The sequence below is a fragment of the Triticum dicoccoides genome, chromosome 6A (assembly GCF_002162155.2).
Source record: "Triticum dicoccoides isolate Atlit2015 ecotype Zavitan chromosome 6A, WEW_v2.0, whole genome shotgun sequence".
NCBI classification, from domain to species: Eukaryota; Viridiplantae; Streptophyta; class Magnoliopsida; order Poales; family Poaceae; genus Triticum; species Triticum dicoccoides.
This window is the reverse complement of record NC_041390.1, coordinates 401605055-401618074: the sequence shown is the minus strand read 5'-3', so window position 1 is coordinate 401618074 and position 13020 is coordinate 401605055. Positions and strand designations below refer to the sequence as shown.

Here is a 13020-nt window from a genome sequence, read left to right as displayed (position 1 = left end):
TAAAACTATTTCAGTTTTTTTCAAAACTTCAATTAAATTATTTTCGTGCTTTTTAAAGGGGCTCCAAAATGCATTTCCATCGTAGCTAGCCCGTGTTGTTTGAGCCTAAGTTTGCTTGGTATAGCTCAAACATTTCGTGTATATGTATAGGGGAATTACGTCGATAACTTGATGATAGCAAGCTTAAGCCCTTGCAAAAATCAAGCACGCCTTACTATGATAGATACACGGAAATTATCTTAGCAAATCAATCACACCTCGCTCTTGTACGCGAGAAAATTCTTTATTTGACACTGTCTTAAAATCTGGTTCCTTATTTGATACTGGAAATATTTTTCTTTCCTATTTGACACTAGTCTTAAATTTTATTCCCTATACGACACTTTCGTCCATTTTAAGCCTAAATGATACCCGAAAAGACGATTTTACCCCTAATGCGGTATGTGTGTGCGCACGCGTGTGCTGTTGCGTGTGTGGGTGCACGCGCACATGTGTGCTGCTGCTGTATGTGTGTGTGCATGTGTGCTGCTGCGTGTGTGTTTGGTACTGCGTTTGTACGTGCGCGCGCGTGTGTGTGTGCTGTTGTGTGCCTATGTGCTGCTTGTGTGTGCTGCTGCTGCTGCGTGTATGTATGTGTGTGTGCTGCCTGCGTGTGTGTGCATGTGTGTTGCTGCGTGTTGTTGCGTGTGTGTGCGCATGCGTGTGTGTTGGTGCATGTGTATGTGTTGCTGTGTGTGTGCTCCTGCCCTCGCACTGATGTTGCGTGTGTGCGCTATTGCCCCACATACACATACCACATGAAGGGCAAAAGAGTCTTTTCAGGTGTCATTTAGGGTCAAAATGGACGAAAATGTCATATAGGAAATAACATTTAAAAGTTGTGTCAAATAAGGAAGATAAATTTTTTTCAGTGTCAAATAAGGAAGCAGATTTTAAAATAGTGTCAAATAAAAAATTTTCTCCTTGTACGCGGAGCAGCACGCCAAACCAAACCAAACCAAACCAAACCAAACCGGGGGAGTTCAAAACACACACACACACACATCGTTGAACCGCAAAGCCGAAGGCAGGCCAGGTCAGGACACCCGGAGGCACTGCTGCTTGAACATCTTGCTCGTCGGCTGCCCGCTGGCAGAGTCTTCCACCGTGAGCCCCTGCGCGCCGAAGCAGATGTTGATGAGCCTCCCGTTCCCGCACCCGTGGTTCCTCCGGGCGGCCACGCCGACGACCCCCTCGTCGGCGAAGGACGAGTTCGAGCACGACGGGTCGTCCGCGCCGTCGTCGTTGTCCAGGATGATGTCCTTGAGCTTGCCGAACGGCGGCGTCACCGTCGTGCTCTCCTCTTCTTCGAAGCAGATGTCCTTGAGCTTGGTGGACGTCGGCGCGGAGGACATGGAGGACCTCGGGAGCGTGCTCGGCGGGGACTGGGTTGATGCCGATGGCGCCGCGAGGTGCGGCATGGCCTCCATGATGCCGTGGATGAGCTTCTTCTTGCTGGCCGAGCTGGGGGCGGAGCTTTTGACGGCGAGCGTGCGCTTGTTGTTGAGCGCCGTCGTCTTGGTGAAGGCCTGCCTGAGCGGAGTCGGGGTGTCGGCGACATGACTGTTCAGCTTCTTGATGGTGTCCAGCGGGCCGCCGTCCTCGGATTTCCTCGGCGTCCTGGACATCTTCTCCCTGTGGCGAGGCCAGCGCAGCATCATCTTGAGACGGTCCTTGGCTCGGCCGGCAGAGCTGAGCCTCTTCTCCGACGATCCATGGTTCTCGTCACCTTCGCCGTTTGCATCCGCATGTACAGGGTCACACTTGCCATCGCTAGAGCACGAGCTAGCCCTTCGGGACTCCGTCGCCGCAATGCCCGAGTGCAACAATATCTCCGCATCCGATATCTTGAACATGGTGCCCGGACTGATCGCGATCCCTCCCCGCATCTTTATCTGCGAAACGACGGCCGACCGGCTTCTCAGCACGCTCGAGCTCAGCACCCCTCCGGCGGAGACTATCTGCTTGATGAGCCTCTCCGACGTGGTTGATCGCAGCTGCTCCTTGAGCAGCGCCAGCGGGGTCGTGCCGTCAGCGTCTTCGACATTAAGGTCGATGGACGGCGTGGTCATCAGGAGCTCGACGAGGTCCGGATGCACGCAGCCAATCACAGCCATGTGCAGGGCGGTAAGGCCCGCGTCGTTTCTCAGGTTGATGATCTTCCGGATGTCTGCGGCTCTCTCTCGAATGAGATGCTTGGTGAGCTCCAGCTGCCGGTCGAGCCGACGGAACCCCGGGGTTCTGAACCCTGCGATCGCCGAGTGGAGGAACGTATCACCTGCATTGTTGACAGCTGATATGGCTGATGGAGATGCAGCAACCAGTGCGTTTACAACGGGCAGATGCCCTCGGTAGGCCGCTACATGTAGTGCAGTGTTCCCTTGGTTGTCGGTTGAGTTGATCATGTCGAAAGAGGCCATCAGGTACGTGACAACCTGCATAAGATATTTTCTAAATGGATCTTTGCACCTAACAATTCAATGACAACAGTAGCAAGAACCATCACATGCGACATTAAGAAACAGAAGGAAAGTTGGCTGAATATCACCATCGAGAAAACAGAAAGGGAGCCGTAGATCTAAAAGTTGTTTGGTACCAATTCTTTTTCTATCTGGACAGAAGTAGAAGTACACTCGCTTTTGCCTCAGTTTATTGGAAGGGGGTCTCATGATTGGAGCTTTGACGTTTCAGTATTGTGTACTGGTACCAATCTTCTAACAAAAAAATTGGATCGTGAATTGTTCGAGCTGATCCAACTAAGAAAGGGAATCAAGTGTCTACTGATGATCGACCTCTCGTTCCCAAGTGTTGATCACGATGGTAGTAACAATAATATCTTTACTGCAATGCTTGTTATATTAAATCATAGTGCTTTTTTTTGACAAAGTAAATCATAGTGCTTGTATGTTAAAGTAAAGTACTCCTAGATAATTATCATAAATAACACAATGATTATCCTTGAATGACACTAGACATTTCATTTTGGATAGTGGCCTTTACACAATTCCAATTATCGACCGGAAAGGCGAATATACCTGAAGCAAACCGATTATCACGCACCAAAATTCCAAAGCATTTTCTTTACTGATAACGAGATCTAAACTACACGATGAACACAAACTAAACAAAAAACATGTACAGAAGATGTAAGCAATGGCAGGAAACAGTTGGCTCACCTCGAGCTGCCCTCTCCCAGCAGCTGCATGAAGCACGGTGGATCCACGGATATCAAGATACGCCGACACGTCGGAGCGACCGTCGATGAGCTCCTTCAGCATCCGCACGCTCCCTCCTCTCGCGGCAGCGTGTACAGCCCTGCTCATCATCTCCAGCCGGAACACCGAGGCGCGGTCACCGGCGCCGGCGCCAGTGCTATCCCCGTCGCGACCATACGTCGAGCACCTCGGGGACATGGCGTGGTCCAGCAGCATCCTGAACAGGTCGGCGTTGCCGCCCCTCGCCGCCGCGTAGAACATGTCCGTGACGCCGTACTCGCCCTCGCCGAAGACGAGCAGCGGGTCCCTGTCCAGCAGCTCCTGCACGAAGCCCGCGTCCCCCGCCGAGGCCGCCGTGTAGAGCAGCCAGCCGCCGTAGCCGGCCCGGAGCAGCGTGTTCTCGGCGCCGTGCTTGCACTCGCACTCCAGCAGCAGGCCCCGGGCGACGGAGGCGCGGTGGCGGGGCGCGTGCACGAAGCGGGCGTCGTCGTCCCAGAGCGCCTCGAGACGGCGGATCCGGCGGAGCGAGGTGAGCTTGATGAGCAGGTTGGGGTCAAGGTGCAGCAGCTGGCGGACGATGTCGTAGTGGCCATCGGCCGCCGCGCAGTCGATGGGCGAGGCGTACCACCACTGGTCGCCGGTGCTCTCCCACCGCAGCGGGAAGTAGCAGGACCGGTCCATCGATCTTGGAAGGACAGATCCAATCCACCGGTGCCGTGCTGTCAGTCCGGAGTGAGACGAGCTCCGCTCCGCTCAGCTTAGCAGCACATCACATGGGAGCAGCTGCAGCTGCATCAAAGGTGGAAGAAGATTAAAAGGAGGAGGGAATGTGCATGGGCAAGGCGCCATGTGGGCTGAGCAAATCCATGGAGGCAAATATGGTTTCTTTATTGCTTGTGATGAGATTGGGATCCAAGTGCAACTGCAAGCATCTGTGAACTGCAAGTGAGGCATCATGCAAACAGATGGAAATGGATAAAGCAAATCACCGTGGGGACGACGCAGCTTCGTCGTCGGCCTCGCCCGGGAACGAACGAAACGGAGAAGCACGAGGGCCTGCGACACTTATCAACCGAGCTGAGGAGATCCACTGGACTGGATTAGTAGGAGCGTTATTATGAGTGAAGCATTTAGGCCGCCAAAGTGGTTATGCGTGCTTGTAGTGGCACAGTGCGAAGGTGGCCACTCAGTTATGGACGGGTGGGGGAAGGGAACAGTGAGGCAGCGACAGTGACAGAGCGAGCATCGTGGTCCTTCTCCTCTACCCTTTGGAAAAGGAAGTGCCGAGACATCAATCACATGGTATGGAATTGAATGGATGCTTTTCCGTTGATCGAACAAAGTGCACCGGAGAAGGAGATGAGAGGAGAGGAGTCTTTGGGAGGGGCTGGCTGGCCGGCTAGTAAGGCCAACTCCATCGCACGACCCCAATCGAATGTCTTTTTTGTCTGGATTTCGTCCATTTGGAATGTCAATGAGAACGGAAACGGACATGCATGTCTGGCTCTTGCTGGAGGCGCCCGACGCGGCGATTATCCTAAACTGTCCGCCTCGCCTACGTGCCCACGCAGCCGCACTCGTGCCGTGCTTGCCGCCCGCCTCGCTCGCGCTCGCCTCGCCACCGCCGCTCGCGCTCGCGCTCGCCGCGCCCGGCGCCCGGCTCGTGCTCGCGCCAGCCGCGCCCCGCTCGCCTCTCCGCCGCCTGCTCTCGCCAGCCGCGCCCCGCTTGCCTCGCCCTGCAGCTCTTGTCATCGCCCCCGGTTCCCGCTTGCTTCCCGGCGAAGATGGTCTTGAGGTAGGCCTTGGAGGCCTTGAGCTGGCGGCCGAGGTTGAGCTGCCGGACGAACCGGAGCCTCCTGGACCAGGGCTTCTCCTCGCTGCCAGCGAGAGCCATGCCGGCGTACTCCCGGAAGAACTCCTCCACGTTGAGCTCCCGCTCACAAAGCACGAGTTGGCCGGCGACACGCCGCGGGAGCGCTCGCACGGCGTGGCGGGGGCGGTGCTAACGACGAGGCCGCTGAGCCGCGAGCCGGCCCTGCCCCGGACGGCGCCGTCGAGGAGGAGCTCCTCGACCATCTGGACGCGCGGCGACATGTGCAACGGCAAGAGCTTGCCCTTGTAGAAGAGCTCGTCGGCCGGGGACGCGAGCGGCGGCTGCCCCGACCTGTCCAGCGGCGCCGACATGTAGAAGTGGAACTCGAACTCCCTCCCCGCCGCGCTCGCACCCCGCAGCCGCGCCTGGCTCGCGGCTCGCGCCCGCCCCCGCTCGCGTCCGCCACGCCGCTGGCCGTGCCTCGCCCGCCTCGCCGCCGTCCACGCCTCGCCCTCGCGTGCCCCCGCCTCGCCGCGCCCCCAGCCGCGCCTCGCCTAGCCCGGCGCTCGCCCTCTGTCCTCCGCACCCGCTTGCTTCGGCGAGACGAGAGAAGCCGGGGCAGGTGGCCCCAGCGACGTGGCCCAGGCGTCCAGCAGAGGAGAGAGAGGGAAGGGGACAAAAGCACGGGCAGGTGGCTGTCATGTGGGCCATATGCGGACGCGAGGACGCAGACAGGCTGTCCGCGGCTGTCCGCTTTGCCTCAAATCCATCTCAAGTTTGCTTTGGATATGGGGTCGAAGCGGACACTAAACGGACAAAAAGGCAAAATGGGGTTGCGCGTTGGGTCGTTGATTTTGTTCCTTTTACTTCAAACGAACGGGGCCGGACAATTTAAAATCGTGCGGTGGAGTTGGCCTAAAGGTGGAACAGGGCCATCAATGGCAGTGCAGCTTTTGCATCAGAATCAACAGGACAGAGGCCAAAATAGTACGGCGTCGTAGGGAGGGAATAGGGGGGTGGTTGGTTTGGGTTGGCAATGATGCGAAAGGGTGGCTCTGTCCTCTGCTGTTCGGTGGTCTGCCTGCATTCGGTTCGGCTATGGAGATCAGATCAATGTGTTGCATGGCTGGAGGTTTCTTTCTTTTTGCTCTTCTTTTCTCAAGGCAATCCTTGAGACGCATCATGATGGTGTGCATGCGGCATGCACATGGATGGATGGCGCGCGGAAATCAACTCATGATGCACTCCAAAGTTTGTTTTCCAAGTTGTACTCCTAGATAATACTCGTACTATAATGGAATCATCGAAACAGTGGCGCCGAGCTCAACATCCATCCATGCATATAAATATCCTAGGATTTGTAATTCCGCACTCGAGGAGTGTACCGAATATCCTAGAACTCGCGTTTCCTAAATGACCGTGCATTTGTAACATTCGATGCGTGTCGCTTCTTCGTTGTTTTCTTGCGAGGTAAATACACCCGTGGTGCTTCAACTTGTCATGGATGTTCAGTTTAATGCCTGAACTTGAAAAATACGTCAAATTGGTTCTAAAACTTGACACGAATATGCAAATACGGTGGTAATCATCACCCGTAGACGTAAAGTGTGTCCAGGTGGCACCATATATGGCTGATGTGGCACAGACATGGGATGGGTCCACTTATAACTACCAAACATAATTATTTGAATAGTTAACATCTCTATGACTAGTGGACCCGCCTGTCAGTACCTTAGCAAAAATGAAATGTAAAATGCGCGTGACAGGAATCGAAACAGGAAGCACGAAGCTTGTACACCGATCGCGCTAGCCACCACACCGACCAAGTTTCATGTTGAATTCGGACCCTTAGAGAGCAAATATATTGTGCCAGAAACTCCTGTGTCCTGAAATGGACTGCAGCCCGTGGCCCATATTGCACACGTTATTTTTTTAATGTAAAAGGTACGTAAATAATAATCATAATAATAAAAGTAAGATTCAAATATTCATGTGTTATAAGAAAGTACCTCACGCCACACAAATATCCATGTGCACACAAGGTAAATATATAGGGGTATACCGTATAAAATAAAATAAATTATTAAAAATATTCCTGTAATATTTAGAAATATTAACTTATTATTTAGAAAATAATTATTATTCGTAAAATGTATTTTAAATGTTAATATATATGAAAACAATTAAACACTCATGGATTATTTTTAAAATAGTATTTTGGAATAATAAGTTATTTTTTCTAAAAATTACAGGGACATTTTTAAGTAAGATATTTTATTACATACCTCTATATCTTTATTTTGTATGCAAAGGGATATTTGTGTAGCATAAAGTAATTATTAGTAACACATGTATATTCAAATCTAGCTTTTATTATTATGATTATTATTGACATACTTTTTACATTAAAAAAACAATGTACGGAAAATGGGCCACAGGCTGCAACCCATTTATGTATACATGAGTTTTCGGTTCAAATACATTAAGGTTGAGGGGCTGACAGTATCTTGAAAACATATTAGGTGGAATGGTGAGCACAAGTATTTCCCAAGCGTAAGGTCACAGGTTTGATGCCCGTACAATATAATTTTATGTTAATTTTCTTACTAATTACTTAATAACAGGTGGGCCCACTTGTCATAGAATAGTATTCTAGTAATTCTGTTTTGTAGCTACAAGTGAGCCTCACGCTATGTCAGTGCCATGTCAGCCATACACGATGCCCCGTCGACGCGCTTTACGTCTATGAACAGGATTAGCATCGTATTTGCACGTTCGTGCCAAGTTTTAAAACTAGTTCGGCGTATTTTTCAAATTCAGTCACTAAAGTGAACATCGGCTACAAGTTCAGACACCATCAGTATATTTACCTCTTTTCTTGTTTGTTTTTTTAGTGTCATCATCAAGACAAAGATTGTGTTCCCGAGACCCACCTTGCTCGTCCACTCCTTGCTTCAGTTGCAACTTACTCCTACAAGGCCAGAGGAGGGGCCGATTTGTCATTGTCAGATTTTACGCAACGCCTGCAACGAGATCAAGTGTCATGTCGGCTCTACAGCTGGAATGTAAGGCCATCCTATCAGCCTCCATTTGGAGTAAAAGGAATAAACGAGACGGTCTAGTGCACGGCCTCAAACGAACAAATGTCCCGATTCGTCCTTTTTCGACCCATTCTCGACCCAAACTTGCGCTCGGTTTGGGGTGAAACGGACGCGCACGGACAGCCTCGACGCACGCCCTTCTTCTCTCCTTGCCCGCTTGTCGGGGACACTAGCAGTCCCTCTGCTCCCAACGCTTCACCCTCTCTCCCCGCCCCGTCCCGCCGCCGGCGCCGCCGCTATTCTCCGGCCGCCTCCTCACCGTGCAGCCCCCCCGCCGTCCATACCAAACCACGTCTCGACATGGCCGCCACCACGCCCGCGCTTCCGCCGTAGTTTTGGTCGTCGATCGGAGGAGGTTTGGCCGTCGCCGTCCTTGCCGGTGGCAGAGGGGACACGACTGTCGGCGACATATCACGGCGGCCGAGGCAGATTCTGACGAGAGTTCCAGAGTGGCCAGTAGCCGGCCGGCAACCACCCCCGCTGCGTCGAGGTGATCATCGTGACCTCTTCGCCACCACGACCGCAAGGTGTTCGACCTTTTGCCAACAAAGGTATGGACAGTGAAGACGAGTTTTTCTTTCATCACTTCCTTTGTTCATCGGACGATTCGTCGTCGGATCATGACGATCTTGTGGTGGCTGCACTGGTCGTTCACGACCATATTCAACAGCAGCTTCCTCGGTACAGGGGGTCAGTCCCTGGCCGTGCTCCCAATCTGAACCGCAATAGGGAGAGAGGTCACGCCCTGCTCTATGCCGATTACTTTGCCAACACCCCGCTCTTCAAGTCGGATAAATTTCGTCGCCGTTTTCGTATGGCAAGGCATGTGTTCAATCGTATTCGAGAGGGAGTGGTTGCTCATGACCCATACTTCGAGTGCAAGACGAATGCCCTTGGCAAGCTTGGATTCTCCTCCTACCAGAAATGCACCGCGGCCATCCACATGCTTGCATATGGAATTCCAGGCGATCTGGTGGATGAGTATGTGCGTATGAGTGAGACAACATGTCTGATGTCAATGTACAAGTTTTGTCAGGCTGTGATCGAGGTCTTTGGCGCAGAGTACTTGAGGCAGCCAATTGCCGCTGATACAGAGAAATTGTTGGCGACCAACGCAGCTAGAGGCTTTCCAGGTATGCTTAGCAGCATAGATTGTATGCACTGGGAGTGGAAGAACTGTCCATTTGCTTGGCAGGGCCAGTACAAGGGGCATGTTAACGGGTGCACTATCATATTAGAAGCGGTGGCATCACAAGATCTTTGGATATGGCATTCTTTCTTCGGCATGGCAGGTTCTCACAATGATATCAACGTGCTGCAGCGTTCTCCAGTCTTCGCGAGGCTTGCAGAAGGCCACTCCTCACCTGTCAACTTTGAGATCAACGGCCACCATTCCAACAAGGGATACTATCTAGCAGATGGTATATATCCTCAGCGGTCAACTTTTGTGAAAACAATCTCGAAACCCCAAGGTGAGAAGAGAAAGAGATTTGCCCAAATGCAAGAGAATGTTAGAAAGGATGTGGAACGTGCTTTTGGTGTGCTTCAATCCCGGTGGGGTATCGTTCGAAACCCTGCACTGTCATGGGATGAAAGGAAGCTTTGGGAGGTGATGACTGCTTGTGTGATCATGCACAACATGATCGTCGAGGACGAGCGTGATGAGAGTATCTTCGACCAAGGATTTGATTATCAAGGTGAAAATATTGAGCCCCTGCACCAAGACCCGGTCACATTTGAACAGTTTGCCCAATTCCACCGTGAGATGCGTGATTGACACACTCATGTGAATCTTCAAAATGACTTGGTTGAGCACGTGTGGGATCATATTGGCAACCAATAGATGTATTTGTCCATTTTATGTTCAGTCAAGACAATTTCGATTTGGTTGTAAAACTATTTTATTAAAGATAATTTCAATTGGGTTGTAAAACAATTTTAATTTTCAGACAAATATTTGGGTTTGAAACTAGTTTTGATATAAATTTGGGCATTTCTTGGTCCCAACGAACAGGATGGGGCAAAAAGATGCGGCCGCGCGCTGGACGCACGGCCACCGCATCCCAGGATAGACCTGGACACGACCCCAAATCCGTATTCAAAGGAACAAAAACCGGACAAAACGGACGTCTATTTGGAGTCGCGCGGTGGAGTTGGCCTAAAGGAGTCGCCCTGGTTGATCGAGGCAACTCTGTTCGTCCGATCAAATGGCAGTATGGTGTTGAGTCGATGATTTATCTCATATTCTCATCCAATTCGTAGACACCACAACTGGGTTGATCTCCTAACTACTCAGACGACGCTGATGCTTCAGCGACATCGATCCATGTATGCATGTGTATCATTGGCCAGCACATGTTACGCCATGCAACTGTACATGGGCCGTGGCTGGCTCTTAACGATGAGCCACAAATACTGTGCGAAGATCGTGGTTGATCTTGACGTGCGAATGGGATAATACTGTAGTAAACATGGTTGTTTGGAATGGATGTAATAGTCGCAGTTGCATGGTGTGACGTGTGCACTGGTGATCGAGACCGGGACCGGGAAATTGCTTTTGGTTTGGATCCTTTCTCCATGGAGCACGGAATTTCAAAAAATATGAATTTCATATTTTGAAGTTTCAAAAAAATTCTTAAAACGATTACACACAAACCTAGGGATATATACTACACCTCCTAAATTTTCATGATGAAATGCGTTGTGGTTCAAGCTACACTATCGCCCCAATGAAAACCAGGGTACCTTGGACCTGCGGGCCGAGGACTTAATGGTGGCCCCCAGCATGCGAACCCATCCCAAGCGGCGCGACAGAGGGTTTGACCTCTCTTCGAATCCGAAGTATGGGCGTCCAAGGTACCGTCCAAAGTACTCCGTGGGCTTCCCGGCGTCGGGAAGCGCCTCCGGGAGCCTCCCAAGAGGTGGTCTGCCCAGCGTGACCCATCCCCGCGAATGGAGCGGGGAGTCTGTTTGTCATAAGCATTGAGCGCGTTACATCCCCCCTCACAGCTACCAGCGTCGGCGGTTGGGATGGGACGCATAGGAGCTCCAGCAAGGCGCCTCGTTCCCGAGGTCATCAACAGTGATCGCTGGAGATTCACCTGCTCAGCACGCAACTACAGGAGCAGTGCTCGGCAGGCGGCAGGCGGCAGCCACCCACTTTGTACGGACGGGCACGCCTCGATCGGCCGCGTCGTGCCAGTACAAACAACTCCATCATTTCCTTTGTTTATACCAAGCCAATGGGAGACTCCGACAGCAAGGGTGAGACCCCGAGGCAGTATAAATAGGGGAAGACCTCAGCCTAGGAGGTCGACTCAGATTCACACCAAAGAACACATATCGTAGCTCTCCACACAACAATAGCATTCTAGAACTGGAGTAGGGTATTACACCTACATGGTGGCCTAAACCTGGATAGCTCCGGTGTGCTCTTGTATCTTCTTCTCTCATCTTCGGCGATCGATGACTTAGGAACTTGACGCGTTCAGTCCCTGGCTGAACTCTCAAAGGGTTGTACCTAACAGCCCAATGTCTGGTTCCTAGACACCGACATTTGGCGCCCCAGGTAGGGGGCTATGGCATTCTCGTTTCCTTTATTCGGGTCACTTGTGATGTCTACTACACAACCTTCTTCTTGTAGACTCGTGTTGGGCCTCCAAGTGCAGAGTTTTGTAGGACAGTAGCAAATTTCCCTCAAGTGGATGACCTAAGGTTTATCAATCCGTGGGAGGCGTAGGATGAAGATGGTCTCTCTCAAACAACCCTACAACCAAATAACAAAGAGTCTCTTGTGTCCCCAACACACCCAACACAATGGTAAATTATATAGGTGCACTAGTTCGGCGAAGAGATGGTGATACAAGTGCAATATGGATGGTAGATAAAGGTTTTTATAATCTGAAAATATAAAAACAGCAAGATAACTAGTAGTAAAAGTGAGCGACAACGGTATTGCAATGCTTGGAAACAAGGCCTAGGGTTCATACTTTCACTAGTGCAAGTACTCTCAACAATGATAACATAATTAGATCATATGGAAATCCCTCAACGTGCGAGAAAAGTCACTCCAAAGTTCCTATCGCGGAGAACATTGATACGTCTCCAACGTATCTACTTTTCCTAATGCTTTTCCTCTTATTTTGGACTCTAATTTGCATGATTTGAATGAAACTAACCCCGAACTAACGCTATTTTTAGCAGAACTATCATGGTGTTGTTTTTGTGCAGAAATAAAAGTTCTCGGAATGGAATGAAACTTTTCAAGGATTTTTATATAATATATAAGAATTTCTGGAGCCAAAACCTACCGGAGAGGGGCCCTGGGTGGGCATAACCCACCAGGGCCCCCTCTCCTGGTGCGTCCAGGTGGGTTGTCCCCACCTGGTGGCCCCGCAGACCCCGAAACCAACGCTACAAATTCCTATTTTCGGAGAAAAAAATCAGGGAGAAAGAATTATCGCGATCCACGAGACAAAGCCGCCGCCAAGCCCTGTTCTTCCTCGAGAGGGCAGATCTGGAGTCCGTTTGGGGCTCCGGAGAGGGGGATCTTCGTTCTTCGTCATCACCAACCCTTCTCCATCGCCAATTCCATGATGCTCCCCACCAGGAGTGAGTAATTCCTTTATAGGCTCGCTGGTCGGTGAGGAGTTGGATGAGATTCATCATGTAATCGGGTTAGTTTTGTTAGAGCTTGATCCCTAGTATCCACTATGTTCTTAGATTGATGTTGCTATGACTTTGCCATGCTTAATGCTTCTCACTTTGGGCCCGGGTGCCATGATTTCAGATCTGAACCGTTTATGTTATCACCATTATATCCATGTTTTAGATCCGATCTTGCAAGTTATAA

The 13020-nt window shown here is 51.1% G+C and overlaps 1 protein-coding gene across 1 annotated transcript; it reads right to left on the bottom strand.

Moving 5' to 3' along the window:
* Positions 1-217: 217 nt before the first annotated feature.
* LOC119317022 (ankyrin-3-like) lies at positions 218-4597 on the bottom strand. The gene is made up of 3 exons (XM_037591406.1): positions 4244-4597; positions 3216-4043; positions 218-2474 (listed from the first exon to the last, which is right to left on the bottom strand). The coding sequence occupies exons 2-3, from the start codon at positions 3933-3935 to the stop codon at positions 1077-1079; spliced, it is 2118 nt and encodes a 705-aa protein (XP_037447303.1). The 5' UTR covers positions 3936-4043; positions 4244-4597; the 3' UTR covers positions 218-1076.
* Between the last annotated feature and the right edge of the window lie 8423 nt (positions 4598-13020).

Bases quoted from the DNA above. Each gene is read 5' to 3' on its own strand.
- LOC119317022 (XM_037591406.1), bottom strand. From the start codon at position 3,935: ATGGACCGGTCCTGCTACTTCCCGCTGCGGTGGGAGAGCACCGGCGAC. The intron at 2,475-3,215 runs GTGAGCCAACTG...TATCTTATGCAG, and splicing joins CTGGGAGAGGGCAGCTCGAG to GTTGTCACGTACCTGATGGC.